Consider the following 26,182-nt stretch of genomic DNA (forward strand, 5'->3'; position numbering starts at 1 on the left):
AACACTGAAGCAGAGTAGCTGCTGCCATATATAGTAAGAGAATAGATAAGTGATGCAACATATGACGCAAGCTTTGGTTACCTCAGTAATGCAAAAGGAGATCAGAGAATCAAGTGGGAAATTTCATTTTCAGCGGGTTTTTGTGATTATAGAAATCTTTGGTATGAAGTTAAGCTTAACAGTAGCAAAGAGCAGATGAACAGTTGGTATTGACAACAGTCAGATGTGTTAAGGAAACATAGAAATTCCAAAAGGGTTTTAATGTACTTTAAAAGGCAGCTTTTTTTTAAACAGTTATTTACTTCCTGTTGCATGCTTGTGGATCAAATAAATTGGTTAAGCTAACATTCTGAGACTTAAAGCATTCACATAGAAAGCTAGTAGTGATAGCTATAACTCTCATATCCAAATTCTGTGTCACTTCCAGTAATCTACTTGTTATTTTGTAGCTTGAAGAAAAGGCTCGACTTGAAGCGGAAGCCAGGGAGAGGGAGCATCACCAGTTGCTTGAAGAGCAGAGGCGGCGAGAGGAGGAAGAGGAAGAGAGGCTGAAACAAGAGCTACAGCGGCTTCAGGAACTTCAGCAGTTGAGGGCTGTAAAGAAAAAGAAGAAAGAGCGAACAAATAAGGACTGTCAGAAGGTGGACGTGCTTACTCAAAACTGCCAGGCAGCAAAAGAATCTGTCCCAAATGCACCCGAAGACATTCAGAATGGTACACTTGAGCAATCAGAAAAGATAGAAACCTCCTCTGGTTCGCTGTCAAGACACGTGAATCACACAGAGCAGAGGCCGCTTTCCGAGACAGGCTGTGAATCACCCAATGCTGTGAACACTAGAGACTCAAAACTGCTTTATCAGAAAGAGGGGAGTGTAAAGCAGCATGAACCCCTCTCTTTTCTGCTTGATATTATGCATCAACATAAAGAAGGAAACAACAAACAGAAACTAAAGCAGATAAACAAGCCGTGTGCTGATCAAGTTAAAAAGCCAGTTGAATCTTCCAAAGCAGCTGAGATTCAGACTAAAACCAGAAACCAAATAGAATCCAAAGCAAAAGCAGCAGAACTCCCAGTGCTTGCAGAACCTAAAAAAGAAGAGAAGAAATTAAACAGCAACAACAAAAAACAGTTGAACCACATAAAGGAAGAGAAAGCACCCATCACAAGCGAATCCCCTTCACCAAATGAGCAGCAGCAGAATAATAAGCTAATACTTGCAGATTCTCCTCAACCAAAAGGCAAGAACAAGAAAAACAAGAAGAAAAAAGGGGACAAAGTCAACAATTCCATTGGTAAGAAAAATGAAGTTGCTTGTTTGTTTTCTTTTTTGCTGTTACTACTTAAGTCTAGAAGTTTAAAATCTTTCTTTAGTCGATCTGGAAATGTAGAACAAATGTAACAACAAAAACCCAGAGGAATTGGTGTCAGGAAAAGCTCGAGTCACTGCAACTTCAGTTTGTGTTTAAGGGTGGTCACTGGTGATGCACAATCTGAAGATAGCATTTTCCTTTTAGGATATGTGTAAGTGCTTCTAGTGAAAAGATGTGGAGGGCTTTAAAGCCTCAGCAAGGTAGTGTATGCCACTGTTTTCGTAGAGTTTGGTCTGTTAGGAAAGGCAGTCTCATCTGTAAATCCTGCATTTGTTAAGAAATATTCCATATATTGAAATGGCATGCTCAGTTCCATTCTGTGCTTGTGTAAAAGCAAGGATGTTCCTCATACAGAACTGAATTTAGTCTAAAATTGGTTTTAACCTTTGCACAAGGAGAATTATTGGATTCTGTTGTCAGAGAATAATAATACATATTCATGTCTTAGTGGTAATAATTATTTTCATATACTCTTTACATTAACAGTAAACTAATTCACTGCTTTTTTTTTTATTTGCCAGTGTGAAAACTTAGTGGAAAGTTGTTTAATTAAATATATTGTTTTCTCCATGTGATTATCAGTTTGTGCTAGGAAATAGATTTGATACATCCGATAATAATAATAAAAACATAGAATTTTGAGTTCACTCAAACAAGTTGCACTGACATAATTTTCTTCCCATTGCACTTTTTTTGTTTTCTTTTCCTGAGGCTAATATCAAAGCTGATGAACACGTGCATTGTTAGCTGATTTGCTTTGACAGCATGCTTAGTCTATCTGCTGGTTTGGGCCACTGGTCTGTTCCTGATTGCTTTTGGCCCTTCCTGGGGTTGGTGGCTGGGGCAGCTTTGTGGTACAGAAATGTCTGCTCTGCAGCAGTGCGCAAGTGAAGTGTTTGCTAGAATGACTTAACACTGCAGTTCATGCTGCTATGCTGCCCAGTAAGCATGTAACAGCTCAGTCCTCCAGTGGCAATCTGCACCAGTGTGCAGCAGCATTGAACATTTTTCTCCTGTACTGTAATTCTTCTGAATACTATATTGTTGTGAGGCTTTTGGTTTTTGGGTTGTTGGTTTTTTTTTGTTTTTAATTCTTTGTAAAATGTTAATTTACAGAGAACAGTGTACTCCAGTCATTTAACTAAGACAGAACTCCAAACTTTTCTGCATAGGGTGGGTGGTATATTGTAGGAGGAATTTAGGTCACTTCTTGCACCTCTTCCTCTCTTTGTGTATGTATATACACACAGATACATGCTTTTTCTGCTATCAAAACAAGCCTGTTTAACAAAAAGCTGTTGTTCAAACGTAGGAAATGTAGGAATACAAGTCTTATTTTATATAGAGGTAATTGTGCTACTCTCTGGATCTGGGCTGGGTAGCCACTGAGAGTAGTTCTGACTTTAGACCTAAGAGAAAGATGGTGAGACTTAGAGGAAAGAATTCTCAAGTTGGTTTCTGCTGCAAATTACATTTTCTGAAGTTTTTATGATAGAAGGTACAAGAAAAAGAAGTACTGGGACGGTGTAGTAGTGTACCACTAGCTATAATAGCTGATGCTCTATTTTGGTTGTGTTAAAATATCAGATGAATGTTTGAAAAAGAATCCTAGTTGCAAATAGCATGACTTGCACAAGGAACCTGTAATGTCCCAGAAGGGATACTGCAGTTCTATAAAACCACAATTCTTTAAGTCTTTTCTTTAGAAATACAATTTCTTTCTAAAGCTGCCTTTATAGTAGCAAGGCCATCAAAGTTCAGGCAGTCAAGCATGATTCATTTCCTACCTGATTCATCATGCCTTTTCATATAGTTCAATGTTTCTCATGTGTGTTCCAGGCTCTTGGCATCTTTCGCAATCTGCGTGATCAGTAAATTCACTGTTGGTTTGTCTCTTCCTTGTTTCCAATGTAACTCCTTTAAAGATTGAGCAGAGATAATAGCATGAGGCTTTTAAGAACTCATTTTCAATTACAAATCTGTATTAATTCAGCCTAAGTATGAGTTATCACTGGTCTACAAAGCTCAGACAGTTCTCAACAAACCCGTATTTAATCCAGCTTCTTCCTTTCTCCTCTCTCCTTCCTCCGTGGAATCTAATGTAGTGTAATCCTTTTCCCTTTGTAGATGATGTTTTTCTACCCAAAGATATTGATCTAGACAGTGTGGAAATGGATGAAACAGAGCGAGAAGTGGAGTATTTTAAAAGGTAAAGTGCTGCAATTCCTGCGCGTAAAGCTGTTGTGGTTCTTCCGCTACAATTAGTCACCAAGTCCTAGGATCATCTTGCTACAGGTCGTTTTTTTTTAACGTGAAGATGATAAATACTCTGTAAAGTGCTACTTATTGAACAGCCAGCTTTTACATTTCAGATGCTGTTTTTCAAAAGGTTATTCCATGAGGTTTTTTTTACATACTTATGGGAGCTCCTTAGAATTTCATACTGCACATAAAACAGAGATAGCCCAACTGCAAATACTCGTTTCTGTTAATGATAAGGGAGGATGCCTATGCTAGTGCAGTGGCAATAACAATAAAGTGAACTGGTACTTGAGACTGTTTTTTCCATTTTGGTTGCTTTTGGAGTTTATGCATCACATGTTTTTTATGTTTAGGTTCTTCAAATGAGGGCACACCGCTCATGTGTATAATATAGCATGTTCTTCTACAGCACTGTAAACTACTCAAATGTATGTTCTTCAATTGTAGCTGGCTGTGCTAGTTGTCCATGAATACTTCTTAGTAAGTTTTTCATCATTATTAAAAAAAAAAATAAGGTTGTAGATAAATGAACTTTCTACAGTTGAATTCTTTAGAATCAGTAGTTGTTCACAACACAATTAAAGCCATTGATTTTAAAGAGTAGGGCTTTTTGTTCTAAAATCAGGCTTTCCGTATGGATATCAAATGTTTTCTGAACTTAGATACTTTTGATAGTCTGTGTGCCTGGGAAGTAATATGAATCTGAATCTTGCAAGGGACAGCTGCTTCTCTGTACTGAGTATTATTTCTGTATGACATACATATGTTATTTTATATCAGTGTTATAGTGTTTTAAAGTCAAAATATCCAGAAATACATACTCTCTACTCTCGAATGACTGATTTGTGCCAGCTAACAGGTTTTGTTGTTTAGATTGCAAGTTAAGATTTATAGTTGCAACGTGACATATATTAAATAGTGCTAGTGAAGGAATGTGTTCTTTACGTGTAAAAGTGTGGCTGAAATTCATACAAGATTTTGCCATACATGATTACAGATGAACGGTGACGAAACAGTAGTTGTGACTTTTAGTCAACTCAGTGATACAATCTGTTTAACTTTCATCTGTTAGGGAGTTTCTGTAACTACAGTTTCCATGCTTACCAATTTTCATGTTTAGAAGAGATGCCTGAAATGCCCCTATAAGTGCTGTTCTAGGCAAACAGCATGGAGACACCTTTCATATGTATCATTTAATAATTACCAGTATAATCAACAGCAAGCCAGCAACACTGCTAGTTCTCCACTGCAGTAAGTTGCACAGGAACTCGTCTCTCTACTGATTTTGTTAATTTATCATCCTTTCTCCTTGCTTTGGAGCAGAGTGACAGATACATTATTACACCCAGACTTCAGAATTAATTTTGCGAACTGCTTCTAACTTTGGCATGGAAAGAACAAAAGAAATCTGCTTTTTGACTGTCCACCGTACCCTTCCTATTTCTCTCCTTCTGTTTGCTCTCTGTATTTAGTTTTCAGTTCTTGGAGAAACCGGGTAGCCTTCCATATAGAGAACTCCTTTGCATAGGAGTTACCTTGATGCTGTCATGGAACTTTTAGCCCAAACAAGCTACACCCTCAATAAAAAGGACCTAAGCGTGAATTAACAGTCCCTGAAGTGCCTATTTCGTAGTGCGTGCCCACCTTTTCCAAAAGTTCTTCCCTACGTGTGTGTTGCACCCAGTGAATGCTACTGAGTGGATTTCTTTTGTGCTGAAGATTCTTTTTCTAGTGTGTGGACTGTTTATCTGCTGTATTACAAACATCCTTTCCTCAAATGTTCATTTCAAATGCCACTTTGCTGTTGTCAGACTGGTGTGAGGAAAGAGCAGTGTTCTATGCCCTTGGTGCTTGTGCTTTATAAATTGCCTACTATTCATTTTTATTGTTGCAAGAGTTATGGTAAATACGATCATGTCAGTTGTGGTTTTTGGTTAATACTCAGCAAGCATCTGTGCTGATAAATATGCAGAATTCTTTGTTTCTTCTCCCAGCTGCTCTTGCCAATACAGTGGTGTTTAAAATAACCAGTTTCTGATCTATGTGGGTAATGGGCAAATCAGTTTTTAATTATAATTTCTTAAGAAGTTTTGCCTTTCTGAGTGGGAGCTGCCCTTGAAAAAAGGGATGCCATCAGTTTTAGGTTTCTTTCTTTTTTTGAAGTATATTGGTTTCACTTTATCACTTTTTTTTTTTTTTTATTTTTTTTTCAGATTCTGTTTGGATTCTGCCAGACAGACAAGGCAGAGACTTTCCATCAACTGGTCCAATTTTAGCTTGAAAAAAACCACCTTTGCTGCACATTGAAATGACACGATATGGGGAGGGAATCCTGCAGGAATCAATGAACGACGACTCCACTTACCTGTCCTGCTGTGCTGAGAGCTTATCTGGTCTCGAGCCAGTGCTGCCTTGCCTTGTCCCCAGTGCTGTGTGGATCTGCACTGAACCCTTTGGCCTGATAATTCTTGCGGACTGAAAAATTGCCACTTTCTACCTGAATTTGTTAGCTTGTGTGCTTGTAGTCTGTGAGTGAGACTTACTTGATTGTAGCTGTATGCCGTTGGAGATGAAACAATAGCTCTTTTCCATCTCCTTCTGAATGCCTTGGCCTCAGAGACTTTAAATTGCTTAGGCTCGGGTGGAGGCCAAAATACTAGTTTGCATCATCTGCAGTGGCTCCTGTCACTTCTGCATCTAGCTATGTTTTGTCATTCTGACTCCTGACAAAGGAATGGACCTAGTCAGTTGTGCTTTCATCTGCTCCAAAATTCTCCTGACATGACTTCATGAAAAAGAGGCTCTTACGGGACAAGTATTTCCTCAGTTCTTTCACAATCTACTGTTTAAGAGTGTACAAGTTACGCTATTTGTGTTTTGATTTTTTTTTTTCCTGACTTGTAGCCAGCTTGTGTAAGAATACTTGCAGAATGAGAAAATTTAAAAAAAAGAACAGTACTCACACTATCGAATCTGTTATAGAGTGTATAATTGTATTAACACTGAAGCCTAACTGGCTACTTTTTTAACATATTGTTAAGTAATATTAAAATCATGTCTTTCTTTTTGAAAGATGGAATACATTAGTATGGCAGAAGACCCGTGTCTTGCTTTTTTCTACCTGGGTGGGGTGAGGGAAGCAACGAATGTACTTGAATAGAGAGTGGTGTTTAAACTAAATCTAACCTTCTGTCAGGATCGGTCAGTGAGAGCTACTTAATTTTAGCTTGTTCCTCTAGGAATGCTTGTTTTCCACCTCACACGATGGGAAAAGCTGTCTGCCAGTGCAGCAAAGATTCCTGCTGAATGCTGGAGTTGTTTGTGAATTCTGTGAATTACTATAATGCTTCTATTTTAATAGATGCTTTGAGAAACAAGGTAATACAAATACTTCCAATGTAATATTAGTAGGTAGGCTCAATATTACTATTGTGTAAGTAACAATTTAGTGGTGTGTTACAAGGTTGCGTAGTGTTTTAGTCTCGATCTGTGTAAAGATAATGCACTTAGAAACGTTTTTCTGATACCCTAATATTTAGAAAAGAGCTACGTTTCATTTGGATGACCGTATTTACCCAGTTTACAAGGCCAGTCTTCCATTGTTATTTTCCTTACATAAAAATTTATTTTCTTTACAGAAAATAAAACGTCCATTCGATATATATTTGAAAGGACAATGCAGTTTCAAAGCCCACTGGTTTTCTTCTCCAGAACCATTCCCATACTTTTTTTTATTCTTCTACTTGCCAGCATGTTTTGTGATCCAGCTGCTGGGCTTGAGACTGCTTTGCAGGACACAGGACAACTACACTTGGCTTGAGACTTGAGATCATTGAATGAATTGTTGCTTCTGTTTCCCCTTTAAGGCCAGTATGTAGCAGGAGGGTTGGCTTGGCTGCAAACCACTGAGATACCTACAATTTCATATCCCTCTTCTGCCAGTCCTGGAGTTCCCATCTCATTGTGCTGCTCATCCAGAATATAGTTACTCAGTTTGCGTTCAGCCACTGTAGGTAAATGAGATTTCAGTTTTCCTCATATAGGGGAGGGGATGATACAATACCCATTATCAAATTACTGACCTGGGGTTTAAAGGGGAAAACTTCTTTGTTACTCTTCAGGTTCAAGTTGAGAAGGAAAGCAACAGCATAGCCTCAATTTTTATTTTTTAATGGAATATCATAGCATATAATGGAGTAACTTAATATTTTTATTTACCTGTGCTGGAGGAATCAAACATGGAGCATCTCAAACCTAAAAGCTAATATCTGTGCCATTGAGCTTTTTCTGCCTCTGCAAATACTGTGTACTGTTCAAAATACCTGCATCAGTTACTGGAGAAGAGTGAGCTTTGCTGTTTCTTGGGGCCATTGAGACTTGCATCTGTTGCAGTGTGAGTTAAGTCTTAGTTACATAACGGTTTAGAGGCTTTTAATATGGCACAGCAGCTGTGAGAAATGCTATTAGTACACCTGAAGCCGGATGTCATGGGAATCTTTGCAGGGTTTCACAGTTCTGAACTATAACACAAGGTGGCAGTGTATGTCATCACTTGGACCTTCTATGTCTGATCTAAAATCGGGGCACGGAGTGAAAAACTGAGTTGATGTCATGTGACCAAACAATGGTGCAGATTCCATTTTCTCTAGATTAGGAAATCTTTGAGGAATGTGGAGTTATTTTCAATGGTGCTGGAAAACTACTTACAGTTTCTGCTGACACACTGGGAAAAAAAGTAGTCTTTATTCTTCGTTAACAAAGATGTTATGAGTGATACATGACTATGCCATGCTTTTCTTTATTTTGAAATCCTCGAATAGGAGAACAGAAGGATTCTTTGGGAAGTCCTAGGGAATATATGTCTGCATTCATTATCTTTCTCAGATATACTTGCCCGAGGCTTCATCATGTGTTATCAATATAACTGATGTGATTGCATGCAGTGCACAAAAGGCACGAAGAACAAATCTGAATGGATCCGTTGTTGTTGCACCTTGATGAGAACTTAAAGGCAAGTCTTGTTTTTCCTCAGTTCTTAATTAAGTGAAGTGCAGAGCAGTCTGGGAGGCATGAGATTTAAAAGTAATAAACTCAATTATGTGAGTTATGTGGCCTTGGGCAAATGAGTTAATTACTGCCACTTTGTTCGTTGAAAGGTTTTAATAAGGATTTGCTGAATTATGAGCGTGATTCTCTAGTGCCCAAGTAGTGATGTGAAATCTGCTGAAGTGCAACACTAAAGCCTCTTGGACACAAAAATGCTTTGTGACTTCAGATATGTTAAATCCAGACGCAGTACATTCAGGTATAACTTGCAGTGGAAGAGACCTCTATAAATACATGGTAATCGAATAAATTTCTTGCTGTTGCTTTTTTCTTAGGCAACTGTTGTTCGAAGGAAGGTGTTTTCTCTCTTTGCTGTTTTTCCAACTGAACCAAGAAATAACACCAGACCTCTGGCATTGTTTCTATTCTTCACATTTGTATGTTCAGTTTCAGCTTTGCTGCAGCTTTTAGCTGTATTGTTGGGCCTCCTCCAGCTCACTGCTTAGAGATATTGAAGTAAGTACCTGTTGATGCACTCTGAATCTACGTAAGCTGATGAAAAATGCATCACGTAAAGCTTTGTATTTCTGTAACTGTACTGCCCAGAAGAAATGATATTGTTCTGCTGACAAAGACGGTAGTTACAAGTGGGAATTTCAAGTGGATCGTGTCCAATTTCTGTTCTGTGGTTTATGGAAATTGTAAAATGAAAAAGAGAGAAGGTGGATGTTAATCATCTACTGAGTTTTCCACAGTGATTTTTTTTTCTGTAAACCTTCTACTAGTCTGAATGTCTTTTTTGATCAGAAATATGTAATAATGTTATGTCATTAGCTATCCTTTATGCAGAGTCACCAGGAGAGCAGTTGGTATGAAATCTGGGTCTGTAACCCAGATTTCATTCCAGTACATCTGTGTGACTGAAGTACAAGCAGGCCCACAAATCTGCATAGATGCAAAATAGCACAGGAGTGCTACTTGACAGTTCTTCTCTGGAAATCCTCAGAAGACTAACTTCACGTGATAGGCCCTAATAGCCAGAAAGTGATCGTTTTGAATATGTGAATGGCAAAGAAGGTGTAGGAAGTTAACATTTTTGCTGCAAAAATACTTACATCCAGCTTGTCCTTATTATAAAAGGAAGCAGTAGGCAGATGTAGTACCTGTAGAGGAAAAAGGGGTGCGTAGTATTACATGGTAAAACTAATAACATACTATAGCAATTAACTCATATGTGATTATCTGCAACTTACGTGATGTGAACTAGCATGCATTCCACATAAAGTATGTCACAGCTTACACAAGTCTGATTTTTCTGAGGGAAAGATGTCTAGACATGCTTTTCAATTTTGGTTTCCTTTGAGCAGGCAGTTGACTCAAGTTAGTACAGCTGTTTGGGATGGTAGTCTTATGCATGTAAGCAGCATGATGTTGTCCAAGGGTGCTTTTTACTTATGACGTAAGTACAGGATTTAAATCCAGGGCTTTGGAGAATGACAAGTTGGGAAGCTGAACTCATCAGACCAGATAAGTTTATTGCTGCCTGCTGTTGCTCCAACAGATTGCATGCTGCAAACTACTCATCTGCATCAACTTACCAGAGATTCTTTGTAAACTGGCAGTACCTGGTCAGCAAAGCCCTCTTCTTCCAAGAAGAGAAACAAGTGGGGGGAATCAAATCACTTAGAATCATGTGTTTGGATATGTAATTCTTATCTCACACACTCTGTATTTAGGACATTTTGCAGCTCTTTTGTCCATTTGCTACAGTGCAGTGGATTCTACAGTGCAGCTAAGAGCAATTAAGTTGAGGTTTTCTGATAGACTTTTTTGGTCTTGTTTTCACAGGATCAGATTCACAGAATGGCTGAGAGTAGGTTGGGTCTCTGGTCCGACTCCTGCCTCCAGCAGGGCCACCCAGAGCAGAGTGCCCAAGCTCACATGCCCAGGCAGCTCTTGAAGCTTTTCCAGAAGCAGACCCCACAAACTTTTTGGGTCCTTGTGCCAGCTCTCCACTACCTGCATAATAAAGAAGTGTTTCCTGGTGATCAGATAGATCCTTCAGTGCTCCGGTTTATTCCCTCTGCCCATTGTCCTGGCACTGGGCACAACTGAGAAGAACCTTCATCTGTCATTCCTTCAGGTATTTGTAGGCACTCATAAGTTAAGAGCAAATAAGAAATAGCTGATTTCTAAGAGAAACGGCTCCTCTTGGACTAACATTAACAGAGTAAACTTTATGTAGCATTTCATCACCTTATTCGCTGATGTGTGATTATATCAGGGTGTAAGTTCTTTGCTCTAGTGAGTGAATTTTCACGACTGCAAGTGAGACCAAAACTCTGCAGTCCTGTTGGCTGCAAAAGGTGTGATTGCTTGAACTGTTACTTGAAAGTGGGAGCAGTGGTACTCTCGCCTTCCTTTGCTCTGTTATGCAATGTCATATTTTCAATTTCTTAATTGAGTTTACTCTTACTTTCTGTAGCAGCCAGCAGATTGAGTTTTTGCCTCCCATTCAGCAAGTGAACAAACTCTTCTGTTTGCAAAGCAAATGGAAAAACATCTTATGTCCAGCTTCTACTTGAATCTTTCTTTGTCATCAAGCTTTAAAAGGTAATCTTCCTTTCTGAGACTCTGAGGGCATATCTGAAAAGTCCATTTAAAGAATTGATGAGCCTTTTCAATAATGTAACTGGGTTGCACTTTACTTACTTGCCCAGGCCATTTGTGGTCTACAGTGAAACTGTTTCAGTCACTCATTCTCCCAGCTGCCTTTGAGCCTGTGTCATTTACATTGATCATACTTTACATATTTCACCAGGTGGGGAAAATTTCTGAATGCTTTTCTATAGAAAAGCTTATTGTTTCGATACCATGAGTTTTGTTCCTTGAGTGAGAGGTATCTTCACTGTGTGAAATGGAGTATTGACTGTGCATTTTAAACAATAAAATAAACCTGGGAGTACCTGTTGTTTCTGTGTAATCCTGTGATAAGCTGGCCTAACGTTTCTAAGTATACACAGAGTGGGTGAGAACAGAATAAAGGCAAAAGGCTTAAGCCTGTTATGTAATGTGTTGCTCCTTATCTGAGCTATGGCAGGTGTTAAGCTCTTTATGACAATTTGTCAAACAACCTGCAAGAAGTAGTTTTGAATACATCATTTACCTGCTTATGACTGTATTTTACTGCTCTGTAAACTGATAAAAAACATTATTGGTAGTTGTGTAGTGGTGAAAGAATTACCATAATGTACATGTAAAGTTGCAAGAAGTTTCAGGTGCTACTGAAATTCTCTGATGAGCTGCAGCTGGGGTTGTAATGCTACACAAGGAGATGAGAAAGTGAGAATTAAGCAGGTCAGTGTACTGATTGAGTGCTGTGAGAAGTGGTGTCAAGCAACGTCAGAAGTGTTACTGTCTTACAAAACATTTCTTAATTTCAGTTCAAAGACCAACAGTTGAGATCATTATAGTAATGGCTTTTCTGCAATCCTTTTTTAACCCCTCTTGACCATTGGGCAATCAAAATGTACCACAGCTGAGTTACTAGATAGAGCTGGCATCTTATTTGGTCTGAATTTGCAGTCTCCTGCTTTTGTTACTGGTAGCTGGTGTGTTGTTTTTGGTTTTGTTTTGTTTTTTTTCTCCACATTCTATGCTTGTGCAATAGGAAGTCATTTCTGCATGCTTTGGAAGATCTTAGGCATAGAAACTGAGGGGGTCTTGGATGGATTAGGTCTAGGCAGAGATGTCCTTGTTCAAGATATTGCCAAAATTTGCATGGTGATGCATGCAAGTAGACTGAACACAGAAGTCTTAGAATGAAGTCATTACCCATATAAAGGTATGTTTGTTTCTCAATGTCAGTCTTTTAAATTATGTGGTGTAGGGATTGGCCTGTTTGCCAATTCCCTTTTCTCATACCAGCAATATGTGAGCATGTAAAGGTATGAGACTGTGGGAGCTGGAGCCCCAGTGTAGTCTTAGGTGATAATCTCTAGTCATGGGAGGCTCTGCTTATTGCTCAGTTTCTTGTTTAAACAAAAACAAGTATGTATTCAAACTGGGAGATTCTCATCAACACCTTCGATTCATTTTTTATAGCAGTTGATGCTCTCCATAATATTTAACTTCTGGCAATACAGGTTCACCCAAACAAAAGTAGCCCAATGAGGAAACAGTGCAGCTGGTTGAGAAATTGTGGAAGTGATAGTGTTTTGAAATGACTGAGGAGGAGAAAAGCAAAAGCCTGATGCTTTTTGGTCTGGTCTAGAATGCCTTCTGTGTGTTATATTGCAGGAGATAGTGCAACATAAATGAGAAAAGCATGCATGTTACCTGTTTCAATTAGGTGTGTGAAAACTGATGTCCTGTTTAGTGTGTGATTAAGAGCACAGGCCTGTTACACCATTTAAAGATAACATTGCTTGAAATGTGTCGAGTTTAATCATTGCACAGAGACGTTGACTTCAGATCCTACTTCCTCTTAATATTTTTCTGCTTGTGGTAATGTTATCTTGTGGGCCTAAACTTTATAAAACCCATTATTTCATGGCTGTGCTGAACAAATGGGTGCTGCTCAACTTCATTTTATCTTCTCGGGGAACCAGAATGAGGTAGCAGTGAGTAAATGAAGAAGGGGAAAAAAGATAATTTAAAGATGTTTCTAAAATACATGGTAAAGGGTTTTGTTTTTTTTTCTTTTCCATCATGAACTCTTCAGTAGTTCCTTTTTTGTTGTTTGTTTGCACTTTTGCATTGTAACTTAATTTGTAAAGAGTGTGGAAGTTTTACAGTTTGAGTGCAAGTTTTTCTGGCTTTTTTTGGAAAAGCTGCATTGTTCTGTTAGAGGACTCATTTCATCCACTTTCTGAAATGGCTTTTGCTTCAACCTGCTGACAGTATTTCTCATTCACTGTTACCCTTGTGATTCAGTAGCAAATCGCCACACTGAGACTTGATCTTTCATTATGATAATTACTAATGAATAGTTGGGTTGTATTTAAAACATAGAGACCTGCGGCAATGGCTGGATTTACATGTCTGACTTACGTTGTGAGAGCTTGTGCAGGGTCTGGGTTTAAAATTTTTAGAAGAAAAGAAAGAGGTGATTTTGTACATTGTAAAGCATTCGAGCTTTTGGCTTCATGGTGTTCTGTGTACCAAATGTTCAGTTCTTTTGTGCAACTTAAACCACCATATCCCAACAGTTGTTCCTTCTTGCTTTTAACAGACCTTGTGACTGAGGTTCTCTGAAAATACTTATGAAGAAATGGGGTTGTGTAAGCATTAATGTGCTGTGGAGGCTTTGTGGCAGTAGAACTTAGGGATTAGTACAACATTTTCTAGTTTCTTTGGTTAAACTCTTATCTCACTTATGCCTGTAAGGCTGCAATTATGCCATAGCACTTCTTATCGTGTGTGGACAGATGCTTGGCTAAAACCAAATGAAGCTGCCTCTACCATAGTCAGACCTTGCTGTGAGTAAGTTTGGTAGGGTCAAAATGAAGTAAAATTCCTAGCTGTTCTCCATGTGGTTGTAGATGAGATAAAGGGGAGAGGGTCTGGTGCTTTTTCAGCTCTTCATTCCAAGCACAGTAATGGTATTTTGTATGCAGAAGATAGTCAGTGAGGCACACAGGTGCTGTTGATTTCCTGTCCTTCTTTCATCTCATAAAGATTTTGATAAAGCAGGAAGTATGTAACTCAAAGCTGTGACCAGGCAGTAATACAGACCCTTGGTGCTTTGTTTTTCTGTGCACCTTTCCCTTCCTGCTCCTAGTTTTAGTCATTTTGTCTTTTGCCTTACCACATCAGGTTGATTTGGTTGCAGTTTTTCCTGTCACCACATTTCCTTGAGGGAGTGGGAGCTGTGAAGGGATCTGAAAGCTACGTATCACTGTTCTACACAGAAAGATGTTTTAATCATTACTAAATAGCTCTCTTGTGTCTCTGAAGGATGCTTGTTCCCTAGAGCACAGAATGGAGGCATGGTGGGGAGATTTTCATCTGAAAGGTCTTATGCAGAATTTTAGCAGCAATTTTAGCACTAAAAGCTAATTAATGGTGTGGGTTGTGTTCTCAGCTCAGTACTGCAGGAACTTAACGGCTACAAAATCACCATCCTATGTATGAAGAAGTTATGACTTAGATCTTGAATACCTCGGAAGCAGTTTAGCTATGGTATAAATGTGATTTCAAGCAGTGATTGTCTGCTGTGCACAGTGACAGTGATATCTAACCACTAGAAATGAATTTCCAAGAAAGCACGTGACTTATTTTACTCACCTTACTTTCTCTAATAGAGAGAAACTAAGAACTTTCATTAGAAGCAGTAAGTTTTGTATTGAGTGAGGATTCTTGTTTCATAGCAGATGTACTCATTTGCATGGAGTGGGCTAATTTCGGATGATCGGCTCAGAATGGATTCATCTAATGCAGCTACTAAATCTTGCCATTTCCCTCTGAGATGTGTAGAGAGAATTGAAATCACCTGTTGCTGTGCTAACATGAGGGAAGGAGACAAGGAATATGCAAATACTTTGGCAAGTGTATTTAGGCCTCCTGGTCTGGAGGGAGTAGAATGAAAAGATGCTTGAGGAAATAATTGTCCTTTTATCCAGCTGTACAAGACACTGGATACTAGGTTTCTGTATGGAGGCTGTGATGCTTTTAAATGAAGAGTTGCTGTAGTCTGAGCAGAAGATGTAAGTGCACTGACTGGGGTTACTGGGATTGCAAAAGCTGCAGGAATGGTAAGAACCAGTGGGTAACCTGACATGTTCAGGTCCCTTTTGATGAAGTAGTGATGCTCATGTCAGTGATCTCCCACTTGCCCATTGTGTAACCAAGGAAGTTTGGTTACGCTGTGGAAGCTTCATCTTTAATTTACAGTCAGTCTGAATATCAGCTGTTGGAACCACAAGAGTAATTTCTGTGGATCCAATCCTTTTGGAATCTGGAGGTTATGTATGGTTCTTCCCCTAGGATGAGCTGCTGAAATACTTCTGCTCCTTTTTTAGTAGCATTCTTGCAGTCCCTGGTTGTAAGAGCTGCCCTGGAAAGGAAATGTCTGCCCATAGTGAGAGTGGTGTGGCCTGTACAGAAGTTCATCTGCTCTGCAGCCAAGTGAGCTTCCTGTTTATGTTCACAGTCATCTTCTGCTGTCTGCCATTGGCAGTGGTTGATCATTTTTCATGAATAGAGATCAGCATTGGGACTATTTCAAACTTCATCCAGATTTTAAGTAACTTCCAATTTCTTTGTCTCTGTTATTCTGTGCATGGTGTCTCGTTGCACGTATCTCAAAGGGCAGATAAGGCAGTAGATGAGCTCTTTGAGCAGAGTAGCTGTGCTCTAGAGGGGACAGGAAGACATCTGTCATGTCAGTTCAAGCAGTGAAAACATGACCAATGCAGTTTGCTGTTCCTGCCCAAGTATATCGGACAGCCAACTGGATATCAGAAAGAATACTATAAACTCTGCCCGTGTGAGGGCTTCTAGCCAGGAGAGGTGGTAGAAACCAGAAGACAAAATAGAGTAGTTTTAAGAGTTTGGCTGGAATTCTTATTGCACTCTCCCTGTGTTAATTAAGAAAACGAATGTTTAGCACAGATCAATGAAGACAGGTAATGTGCTCTAGAGAGCATTACCAGCTGTACTGGTGGCACAGCAGGGTGTTTACAGATTGGAGAGTGGAGAAAGAGCAGCTGTGCTGAGCTTCCTGTGCCCATTCACTACCAGCAGGGCTGGGGTTGGCTGCTGGTGGTGCTTTCAGGCTGCATGGGAAGGTGGTTGGGGAAAGTCTACACCCAGCGGAGGGTTTGGCTACTGCTCATCAGGAAATGGGCATTTTACAGAGGTTTTGGCTTCCCTTTCAGATTTTGAACTTGACTCAATTTTGTATGATTCAGTCTGGTTTGACAGTTCCAGGAGATGGACTTAGGCCATACACGCTGCAAGATGCCAAGTCGCCTCATCATTGCCTACTGCATTTGTATCTCTAGCCCAATTGCAAACATGGAGCACAGGCTGCAGTTTTCATAGTGGCAGTGAACCCTGAAATCTGGTGGGGCAGTGAAGTGTAACATGTTACATCCTGGGCATTCCTTATAGATGAAATCACAGGACCATAGAATATCCCGATTTGGAGAGGATCCAGAAGGGTCATGGAGTTCAGCCTCTGGCTCCACGCAGGACCAGACCAAATTCAAACCATATTCCTGAGAGTGGTATCCAAATACTCCTTGAGCCCTGGCAGGTTGAGGTCATACCTGCTGCTGCCCTGTGCAGCCCGTTCCATGCCCACCACCCTCTGGTGCAGACCCTTTCCCTGACCCCCAGCTGCCCCTCCCCTGACAGCTCCATGCCGTTCCCTCAGGCCCTGTTGCTACTACAGAGAGCAGAGCTCAGCGCTGCCCTCCACTCCCTGCGAGGAGCTGGAGCTGCCATGAGGCCTCCCCTCAGCTCCTCTGCTCTGGGCTGAACAAAACAAGGGCCCTCAGCCATTCTTCACACATCTTGCCCTCTGAACCCTTCCCCATCTTGGCAGCCCTCCTTTAGATGCTTCTAATAGTTTTATGTCCTTATATTGTGGTGTCCAAACCTGCACCTACTGCTTCAGGTGAGGCCGCACCAGGTAATCTCAGTCTCCTTCCCTGTGCAGACTGTTTGGCTATTGCCAGCTCTCTGGTGTGCTTCAAAGCTGCTGCGTTACCTGGCAACAGGTGATCACCATATTGCAAGCCATCAAAAATTGGATGTTCTCTTCAGTCAGAGACTGAAACCAATCCCAGACTGAAAAATATCCCAGAATAGGAGCACAGAATAGGATTTTTCCAGTCAGGAAGGACTTGTGGGAGTCTGTAATGCAACTGTTCAAAGCAGAGTTAGCTTTGAGAACAGATCAGTTTATCTAGGTGTTTACTCAGTTTGACCTTAAACTGTTTAGGATGGAGGCTGTAACTTCCACTTGCAGCCTGTTTAATGACTTATTAGTTGTAATAAATGGGCATTTTACCAATTCTTGCTCATTTTAGAGCTGTAGCTCATTTATTCATGTCATTAAGTTTTCTGTTTATATTTAATTAAAAAAAAAAAAAAAAAAAAAGGAAAGGAAAAGAAGGTTCTGGGCATGTATTACCTCTCGCTGTTAAAGGATTTGCAAATGAAGCAGTGTTCCCAATTCTCCATTTTGTTTGTTCTCTCCCCACTTTTATTTTAATCTCCACTATCTTTACCTATTTATTTCTCCTTTCGTGGTTCCTCATCTATCGCTGTGATAGTGGTAGAGGAAGGACTGTTTTTCATGTGTTCTGGGCTGTTGCTGGGGATGTTTTAGTACCTTTTCAGTATCTTAAACCATTTGATGTGCCTCCAGTGTTATCACTGCAGTTCCTGAGGAACTGAAGATTGGAACAGTGAGATGAGAACAGAATGCAGATCTCCTGTTTCTCAATCAGCAACTGTTCTTGACAATTTGTGTTCAAATAACTTCCATCTACTAATGAACACTGGATGGCCGAGTTCCTGGTTTAGCTCAGTCTTGAGGCAGAGATTCTGTTCTTACAGGAGGTTACGCTATGTGACAAAACAGTGTTGTAAGCTTTGTGGTAAATGTTTATTCTCGTCAGAGTAGTGTAGCAACTGGCATGCAGTGTGATACGTTTGCTAGTGTTGATGTGGGCTGCTCTTTGTTGACACAGAATATTGTTCCACTTTGGGTACATGGTGGTTGTTTTAGGCCTTTCCCTTTTCTGACCTACACAACCTGTGTGTTACATTAAGAAAATACTAAATAAATGGCATCGGATTTTCCCTGGCTGAAATTAGTCATTGACCTTAGGATACTATAAGCAACATTTACTAAAAGCCCCTGCTGATTTTCCTGGTGGACTGAAAGGTGCCTCCGAACAGCTTTTTGTGAGTTAATGTTTGGAGGAGGAGTGGAAGGGATGGTGTGAAGGCTGCAGTTGCAGTGCAGGCTGAGAGTTGTTTGAATGAGTGGACTTCCTGATTCAGAGGTAAAGAATGAATGGTCTCTCCTCATAGTTTCATTTTTATTATAAAAGGTACTTGAACAGCTCAGTGGTGTCTGCAGCCCTACGCAAGTGCTGCCTAGACAATCATTTCCATTGCAGAAAAAGTCCAGCTGCCACACCAATGGGAAGTTGAGGCTTTCAGTTCATTAAAGCAAGCTTCTGTGAGTGCAAGTACTCAGCTGAGAATGCTGCAGTGTCAAGAAGGGTCTGAAAAAGACTTCAGCTTTAAAAGCTTCCATTGTCTCAAGACACACACTCGCAGCTCAGCTGTCTCCTGTTGTAGCACTGGGAGTAAGCGTGTAGCTGCTGCAGCTTTGCTTTATTACTTGAATCTGAAACGTGTACATGGAGTTATCATGCTGGTGGCTCAACTAAAAAGCCTGAGAACTGATGAGATGCTCCCCGTATTTTTATTAAAATGATGTTAACAGTTTTTTCTGATATCAAAGAATGATATAATAATAAAAAGGCTTAAGTTGGAAGAGACATTTTAAGATCATCCAGTTCCAACCCCTTTGCTGTGGGCTGGCTTGTCAACCACTTAATTAGGTACTAAATTAGATTGCTGAGCACTCTATCCAACCTGACCTTGAATACCTCCAGGGATGGTGCATCCACAGCTCCTCTGAACAGCCCATTCGAGTGCCTCACTATCCTCTGAGTAAAAAAGTTCTTTCCTCTTAACATCTAACTTAAATTTCCCCTCTTCTAGTTTAAAACCCATCTCTTTTTTTCCTGTCACTATCAGACAGTGTAAAAAGTCTACCTCCCCCCAATTATGAGCTCCCTTTGATTGCTGGAAGGCCATGATGAGGTCTCCCTGGAGCCTTCTCTTCTCCAAGCTGAACAAGCCCAGCCTTTCTCCATAGAAGAGGTGCTCCAGCTCTCTGATCAACTCTGTGGGCCTCCTCTAAACCTGCTCTAACAACTGTGATTCTTTTGTGCAGGTGGTCCCTGGCCTCTATGCGGTACTCCACTTGTGCCTCGCAAGGACATAATAGAAGGAAACAATATCTTCTCTGCCCTTCTGGCCCACCCCTCTTTTAATGTACCCCATTGTACTGTTGATCTTCTGGGCTGCAGGTGCATGCTGATGGCTCATGCACACATTTTTGTCCACAGATCCCTGAAGTTCTTCTCTGCAGGGCTTCTCTCAGTGTGATCACAGAATCATAGAACAGGCATCCAGATGAGGAGCTATGAGATATGGTTTAGGGATATCCCAGTCTGTAGGTATACATGGCATTGCCACAACCCATGTGCAACACAGTGCATTTGGCTTTGTTAAATCTCATGGGATTCTTATAGGCCTACTTCTCAAGCTTGTCCAAGTCCCTCTGAATGGCATCCTTTCCTTCCATTATACCAGCTGCAGCACTCAGCTTGGTGTTGTCTGAAACCTTGCTGAAGCTACACTCAATCCCACTGTCTATGTTACCGATAGAGATGCTGAAGACCACCAGTCCCAAGACGGAACCACTGGGGGACACCACTTGTCATGGCCTCCACCCAGGTGTAGCACCACTGACCACAAACCTCTAGCCTTGACAACCCTTTTTTCATTCATTGAATAGTCCATTCATCTCTAGTCTATGTTTTAACTCCAATGAAACTTTCCTGTCCCTTATGTGCTCAGAGACACTATGCAGACATCTCTGATCTATTTCTTCTGTACTATATGCAGCTGTTATGGTATAGAGTGGCTTTGAGTATCTGTAGATTTATGCTGGTCTGCCTCTTACGGTTTTGTCACTCTTTAAAACAGTTTGCAGATATGCTAAATCTCAGATGAAAAGCACATTCTTTCACCTACTTAATGTTCTTGCATAGGTGCACGCGTGCGTTCTGTTTCTGTGATAACTTCTCTTCAGACTTCTGTCAGTTATCTTCAGTGCTTTTCTGTGTGATGGGTTGTGCCTGTCTGTCATGTAGTGGACTTGAGAATTAGTCCCCAGTAAGGAAGAACTAAAGAATTTTTTCTTCCTCTCTCCATTGTAGAGGAGCAGAATCAGAGAGTGTCTGACCTGCCACTTCCTCCTCCTCTTCTCAGAAGCTGGAAGACTGCAGTTCCTGGCTCCCACATCCTCATCTCTACTCAGATATGCGCATCAACTATTGATCATTATAAGAAGTCCAGGGTTCTTCAGGTGAATTCCAGTAAGGTTGTGATGGCTCCTAAACTGTGCCTTGACTATCTGAAGAGGAACTATCCTAGAACAGTTACTGGGAGCTCAGTGTACACTTCCCCTGAGCACTTCTCCGTAGCTGTGGAAGTTACAATGTGCTCACTTGCTGTAGTATCTCAGTAACATCTCCTTGTCCTTTCTCTTTGAGGGATGCCTGCTGTGCATGAGAGAGTCTTTCAAAAGAGAAACCAGCTGACCATTGTGGTTTATCCCTTCCTCTTCCATTCCTCAAAATTCTGCCCACTGTCAGATGGAATTTCTTTTATAAAAGCTCCAGAGATGGGTCCGTATTCTTTAATGTATGTGCTCCTTATGGCACAGCACTTGTCTGTTGTCACACCTATGTCTTTGCTGTGTTCCCTGCACTATGCAACAGCTGTCGCCAGGGTGAGCTGCTATGATCATATTGCTTAGGTTTGTGTTCTCCTTCACTGTCCTTGCCTATAGCCGGAATAACATCCTTGCAATGCTTGGTTCTGGCAAAAACTGCAATAAAATAGACCAGAGATTGATGGAAACTGCAGACCCTTGGGATGGAGTGCCTTGCTGTGTCATATTATTGTATGCAGATACAGTATGAAGATAGAAACAGTTTATTAATAGTGGAATCACTTTCAAGAAGGAGGTAGACCTCTTTGCACGCTTTCACAGTACCAGAATATCTTACTGTAACTTTCTTAGCTTGCTGCTTATCTGCTGTTAGACATCAAGAGAGTAGGTTTTTCTTGGGTAACTTCATTTTCTGATGTGTGGTAACCACTCTGTCCTTGTTTGCTTGCCCATGGGTGCTGACACTTAACATGCAAGTCTGTCATTTCCTTCCCTCCTTTGAATACTTTCACCTGTTTTATCAGGCCTCTGTCTTTCTGCCTCTATGCTCCTTAAAACATAATGATATTAGTCTTGCTGTACATTGGTATCAGCTACTTCGCCGTAAGCTCAGATTCACCTGTGGGGAGCAGACTAGGAGAAGCACAACTGCTGAAGACCATTTCAGTTTAAGGGAAAATAGGCCTGAGCCAGAGTTGGAAGCTGGAGGAATAAAAAGGCAGCTTGCAGCCAGCCAATCTTCCGCAAGCACGCTGTACCTGGGCTTCAGCCTTGGTTCAACTTGTCTTCAGCTGAAGGGCAGCACAGTGTTCTACCAGAGACAGCAAGAGGGGGGAGAGATCAAAGCATTGGCAAAGGATGAAGGATTTTTATTGTCATTTCTCTGCAGAATACCTCGTGACTCCAGTCAGAGAATGCCTGGTGTAGCCATGTCTTTTCCCACAGCAGTTTTGTCCTCAGCTGAGTCCATGCTATGGTTTTAATGAGGCAAGAATCTCCTGGTGATGATGTAAATATGCAGCCATAGCAAATAAGCGAAGGAATTGATTTGATGCTTTGTAGAAGAGAGTAACTTACTAATTCTGAGTGTGTTTATACTTGTAACCCTAATCATCTTTCACTGTAGTTTAAACAAGTATAAAAAAACCAGTGCTCTGATAAGATTGTTTTACACCTGCTTAGTGCTTTATATATAAACATTCATGCTGAGGGCATGCATGACATTCGTAAGGTCAACTGGAAATAAACTGCGAAGTTAAATGACATGCTGAAAGAGTCACTGAGTACGGGTCATCTTACCTTGTCTGCCCCATACATAAAAATGCAAAACATGAATATATTTGGAGCTACTGCTGAAACTATTTGGAACTAATTTACTATTTGGAACTAATCTGATACAAATGCTTTCTTTCTCCTAGCTGATCTCTTCTTGAAATGTTGCCCAGTTTTAAGTGTCAAGAGCAAATGAAGCAGATGAGCCATATTGCTTCATACTTATGTTCCACAAGCTACATGTTTCTCAATTATAGCTTTTTTGAATTGAAGCAAATATAGAGCACATTAACAGTCAGCGTTGAGGCTAACCTCTGTTCTTGACCATGAGGTTTTCAAAGCCTTGTGGTGAAGGCTAGTGATGCTCAGAGAGAATCCCACTAACAATTTCCACCCTCTTGTCCTCCCTGCTATGCAGAAGGCTTGCTTAAAATATCAGCATACCTCAACCACAGTCTGGTTGTGGTGGCTTAATTTTGCAGTAGTTCTGGCCAGCTTGGTAATTCCAGCTCACTCTTCATGTGTAGGTAGCTCTGCTATCCTGGGGCATTTCCATGCAATGCTCCCAGGCTGACACTGGGCGTCTGTCTTTGTTCCTGTCTTGAAGGATTTGTAGCTTTGGCTGCAGCCCCAGCTCCATGAAGCTGCTGATGAAATTCCCGTTGACTTCGGTAGGGCCTGGCATTCCCCACTTGCTGCTTCCTTCATGCCTGTGTCTGCTCATCTCTGCTTTTGTGCTCGACTCTCCTCTCTAGCCCTTCCTCCACCACTCATCTTAAAAGATGATAGAGGTGTGTAGAAATGGCACGCTCTACCGTCTTCAGAAAGGTTATTTTGTGGTTTCCTGGAGAGTCTAAGCTTGTGTCTAGTTCGCTTGTCAGACCTTTTTCATTTTTTTTTCTTTCTCTTATGAAACCTACATTGAAGGCCCAGCCTCGCAGGAAACCATCTTTTACCAAACCACAGCAACAGAATTGTCACACAGAGTTATCCCCCTCCCCAAAACTGTCTGAAAGATCACATAAGTGGCACAGTTTCACAGCCCCGAGAATTTCACTGCTTTGCAATGGGAATGCACACACTGAATAGGAAATCCCAAGATGTTCCACTGCCTCTGCCTCAAAGAGCCAGCCTTGGCCTGGCCTCACATCAATTCCTCTTAGGGTTTTTCATCCATCTGGGGGTGGAGGTGACGGACGTGACTTCTACCTACATGACAGTTAGCTCAAATAGCAGGAGATCTCATCCAGTCTGTGCCTGTGCTTGAAGAAGTTGTACGCTGGGGTCATGATGACCTTTGACTAGACTGAACTTCAACTGAGAATCAATTGGAACCTTTCTCAACTGGTTATTTGTTGCCTACCTGTCATGATCCTTTTCTTCTTTTCAGATCCTACTGTTTCAGCATCTGTACAAGCTCAGGGTTTGATTCATTTATACTATTAGTGTTGTTCTGGTTGGTGCCCAGTTTGGGGAATGTGCACATGATCTGTATCTGTGTGCTATTTATCTTTCTCCTCTGCAAGCCTTAGGTTTATTTTTTTTCTGCTAAGAGATAATGCTATCTATTAGACATTCTGCTAACAAGCCATCTCTGATTTTAGATCCTGCAAACAAATACCACTGAAAGTATCAGTGTCAGTAATGGTCAGTGAGAATTTCTTATTTGATTCAACTTGCTAATTTTAAGTAATACTTTTTAACAAAGGCCGTTAACAGAGGACTCTTAATTGGTTTACCTACACAGTAAACTGTTGTATAAGCATGAAGATAACCCCACTGGTTGTCTTGTTTGCACTAATCAGATCGTTAAAGGATGGTAATAATTTGTTAGTTCAACTTGGTGGTACAAAGAATCATCTGCATAGGACCTAAGGGAGGTAACGTAGGTAACACAAAGTCAGAATTGAAGCTGGAGTGTGTGTTGAAAAGCTGAGCACTGCCTTGTCCAGAAGCTGTTGAGCATCTTGAAGCTGTTCAAGTTTTCTCTCACATCCAAGAACTTTTGCACGATTTCCAACATCCTCATGGAACAAAACTGAATTTTGTGCATTGATTAAAAAGAAGAAAGTCTTGTTGATTAAAAGAAGAATCCACGGGTTTGCATGACGCTGCATCTGCCTGTGTTGTTCCTTTTGTTTAATTAGGTTGGCTCAGACTCCTCGGGTTTATCTGAGGTTTTCCAGCCCTACTCTTTTGCAATTCATTGTCAGGAATAATTAGGCTCAAGATTTGCAATAATCAGTGAAGGGCCAAATTCTGCCAATTACTACTTCTACCTGTTTTAAGTTAGTATCTATTTCCTGTAGTAAGTCCTACATTGCTTATAATTTCTTTAGATCTGATTGCTACACTACATTTTATGTAGTGTGCTGAATAAATTACATTTGCATTAATTTGTTTCCTCTGCTTTGATGTCTTACCTGTGTTGGTTCTGGAATTCCTTGAAGCACAACTCTTTTTCCTTGTTACAAGAAATCAGAAAGACGTGAAGGAAGGCTGAGTGGAAGACTAAGGAAGCCCCATTCCCCTGTTGCAGGGAGGTCTTAACAGTGGCTGTCAGAATTTGTGTGGTTGTGGAGCAGGTTTGAAGATGGCTGTTGTCAATATACAGGAACTGCAGTTCCCAGGTTGCTGTTGTGTCCCTGTGCCTGCAGGTGGAAGCTCACCCATGTGCAGTGCCTGCACTGAAGGTCCCCACACTTATCAGTCAGCATCTTCCAAAGGCTCCCAAGCCTCAAACCCTTTCCTGCAGTCGAGGAAAAGGACACAAAACTATCAATGATGACAGAGTGAAGAAGTTTAGGTGGTATTGTGTGTAATGGGATTGTCATTCTGGTCTTCTCTGCCTCATCTTTCCCCTTGAGTTTTTGTTTGCTGCATCTGTTTTGGACAGATGGCTTGTGCCAGAGTCAAGAGGGGAATTGCTTAAAGGTATTACAAGCAGGTGGCTGGAGTGGGAGGTGGAAGCAACTATTATGGCCGAAAGGCATTTTGACACAGTGCAAATGGTCAGATGTGGTCACTTCTCTTTTGTCCATGCACTGCTTCAACACTGTCCTGCCTCTCCAAAGCCTTTACACCACTGTGTGTCTCTGGAGCTCAGAAACACAATCAGGAGCCTGGTTGCAGTTTGTGGATTAACTACTAAAAATAACAAAAGCAGCCGCCATCGTTTGCGAGCACCTGGCACAGGCCTGGTGGCTGGGAGACAAGCAGCATAAAGAACCTGTTCAGGATGGACAATGTGCCCCACATGGCTGTGAGATAAGGCAGAGCCCTGGTTGCATGACTGCGAGATAACGTCTAGCACACAGCAGCTCTGACCGCAGGTAGACTGCAGCAGTTGGATGGGGAGACAAGGGGGAAAACCCAAAAGAATTTGAAAATCTACTTGAAAAAAAACAAAACAAAAAAGTCATAGCCCTCTGGCTGCACATGAAGCTAGAAAAAGCTGCACACGTAACGTTCAAGTAACAAGCCATAAAAGAGGCCACACTGCAAGATGAAAGATTTTTTTTGACGTGATGCACTAGTGATGAAAACTGCCAGAGGATGTCGCAGTCGATGACTTAAGGATGGAATTTCCACATTGCTCCTGAGTCCTCTTGGTTTTGCGGTGACGCCAGCCCTGAAGGGTTACTTTAACTCTGATGGTTTTGTAACAGCTTTTAG

The 26,182-nt window shown here is 40.9% G+C and overlaps 1 protein-coding gene across 1 annotated transcript in view; it reads left to right on the plus strand.

Moving 5' to 3' along the window:
• Positions 1-6,728, plus strand: part of FAM193A (family with sequence similarity 193 member A) — a 68,494-nt gene extending 61,766 nt beyond the window's left edge. Inside the window, exons 20-22 of the mRNA XM_072334802.1 lie at positions 450-1,293; positions 3,499-3,580; positions 5,847-6,728. Of these exons, the coding sequence (XP_072190903.1) occupies positions 450-1,293; positions 3,499-3,580; positions 5,847-5,940 (1,020 nt within the window). The 3' untranslated portion in view covers positions 5,941-6,728. The remainder of the gene's footprint in view (positions 1-449; positions 1,294-3,498; positions 3,581-5,846) is intronic.
• Positions 6,729-26,182: the final 19,454 nt, after the last annotated feature.

The sequence above is a fragment of the Excalfactoria chinensis genome, chromosome 4 (genome assembly GCF_039878825.1).
Source record: "Excalfactoria chinensis isolate bCotChi1 chromosome 4, bCotChi1.hap2, whole genome shotgun sequence".
In the NCBI taxonomy this organism is placed as follows: domain Eukaryota; kingdom Metazoa; phylum Chordata; class Aves; order Galliformes; family Phasianidae; genus Excalfactoria; species Excalfactoria chinensis.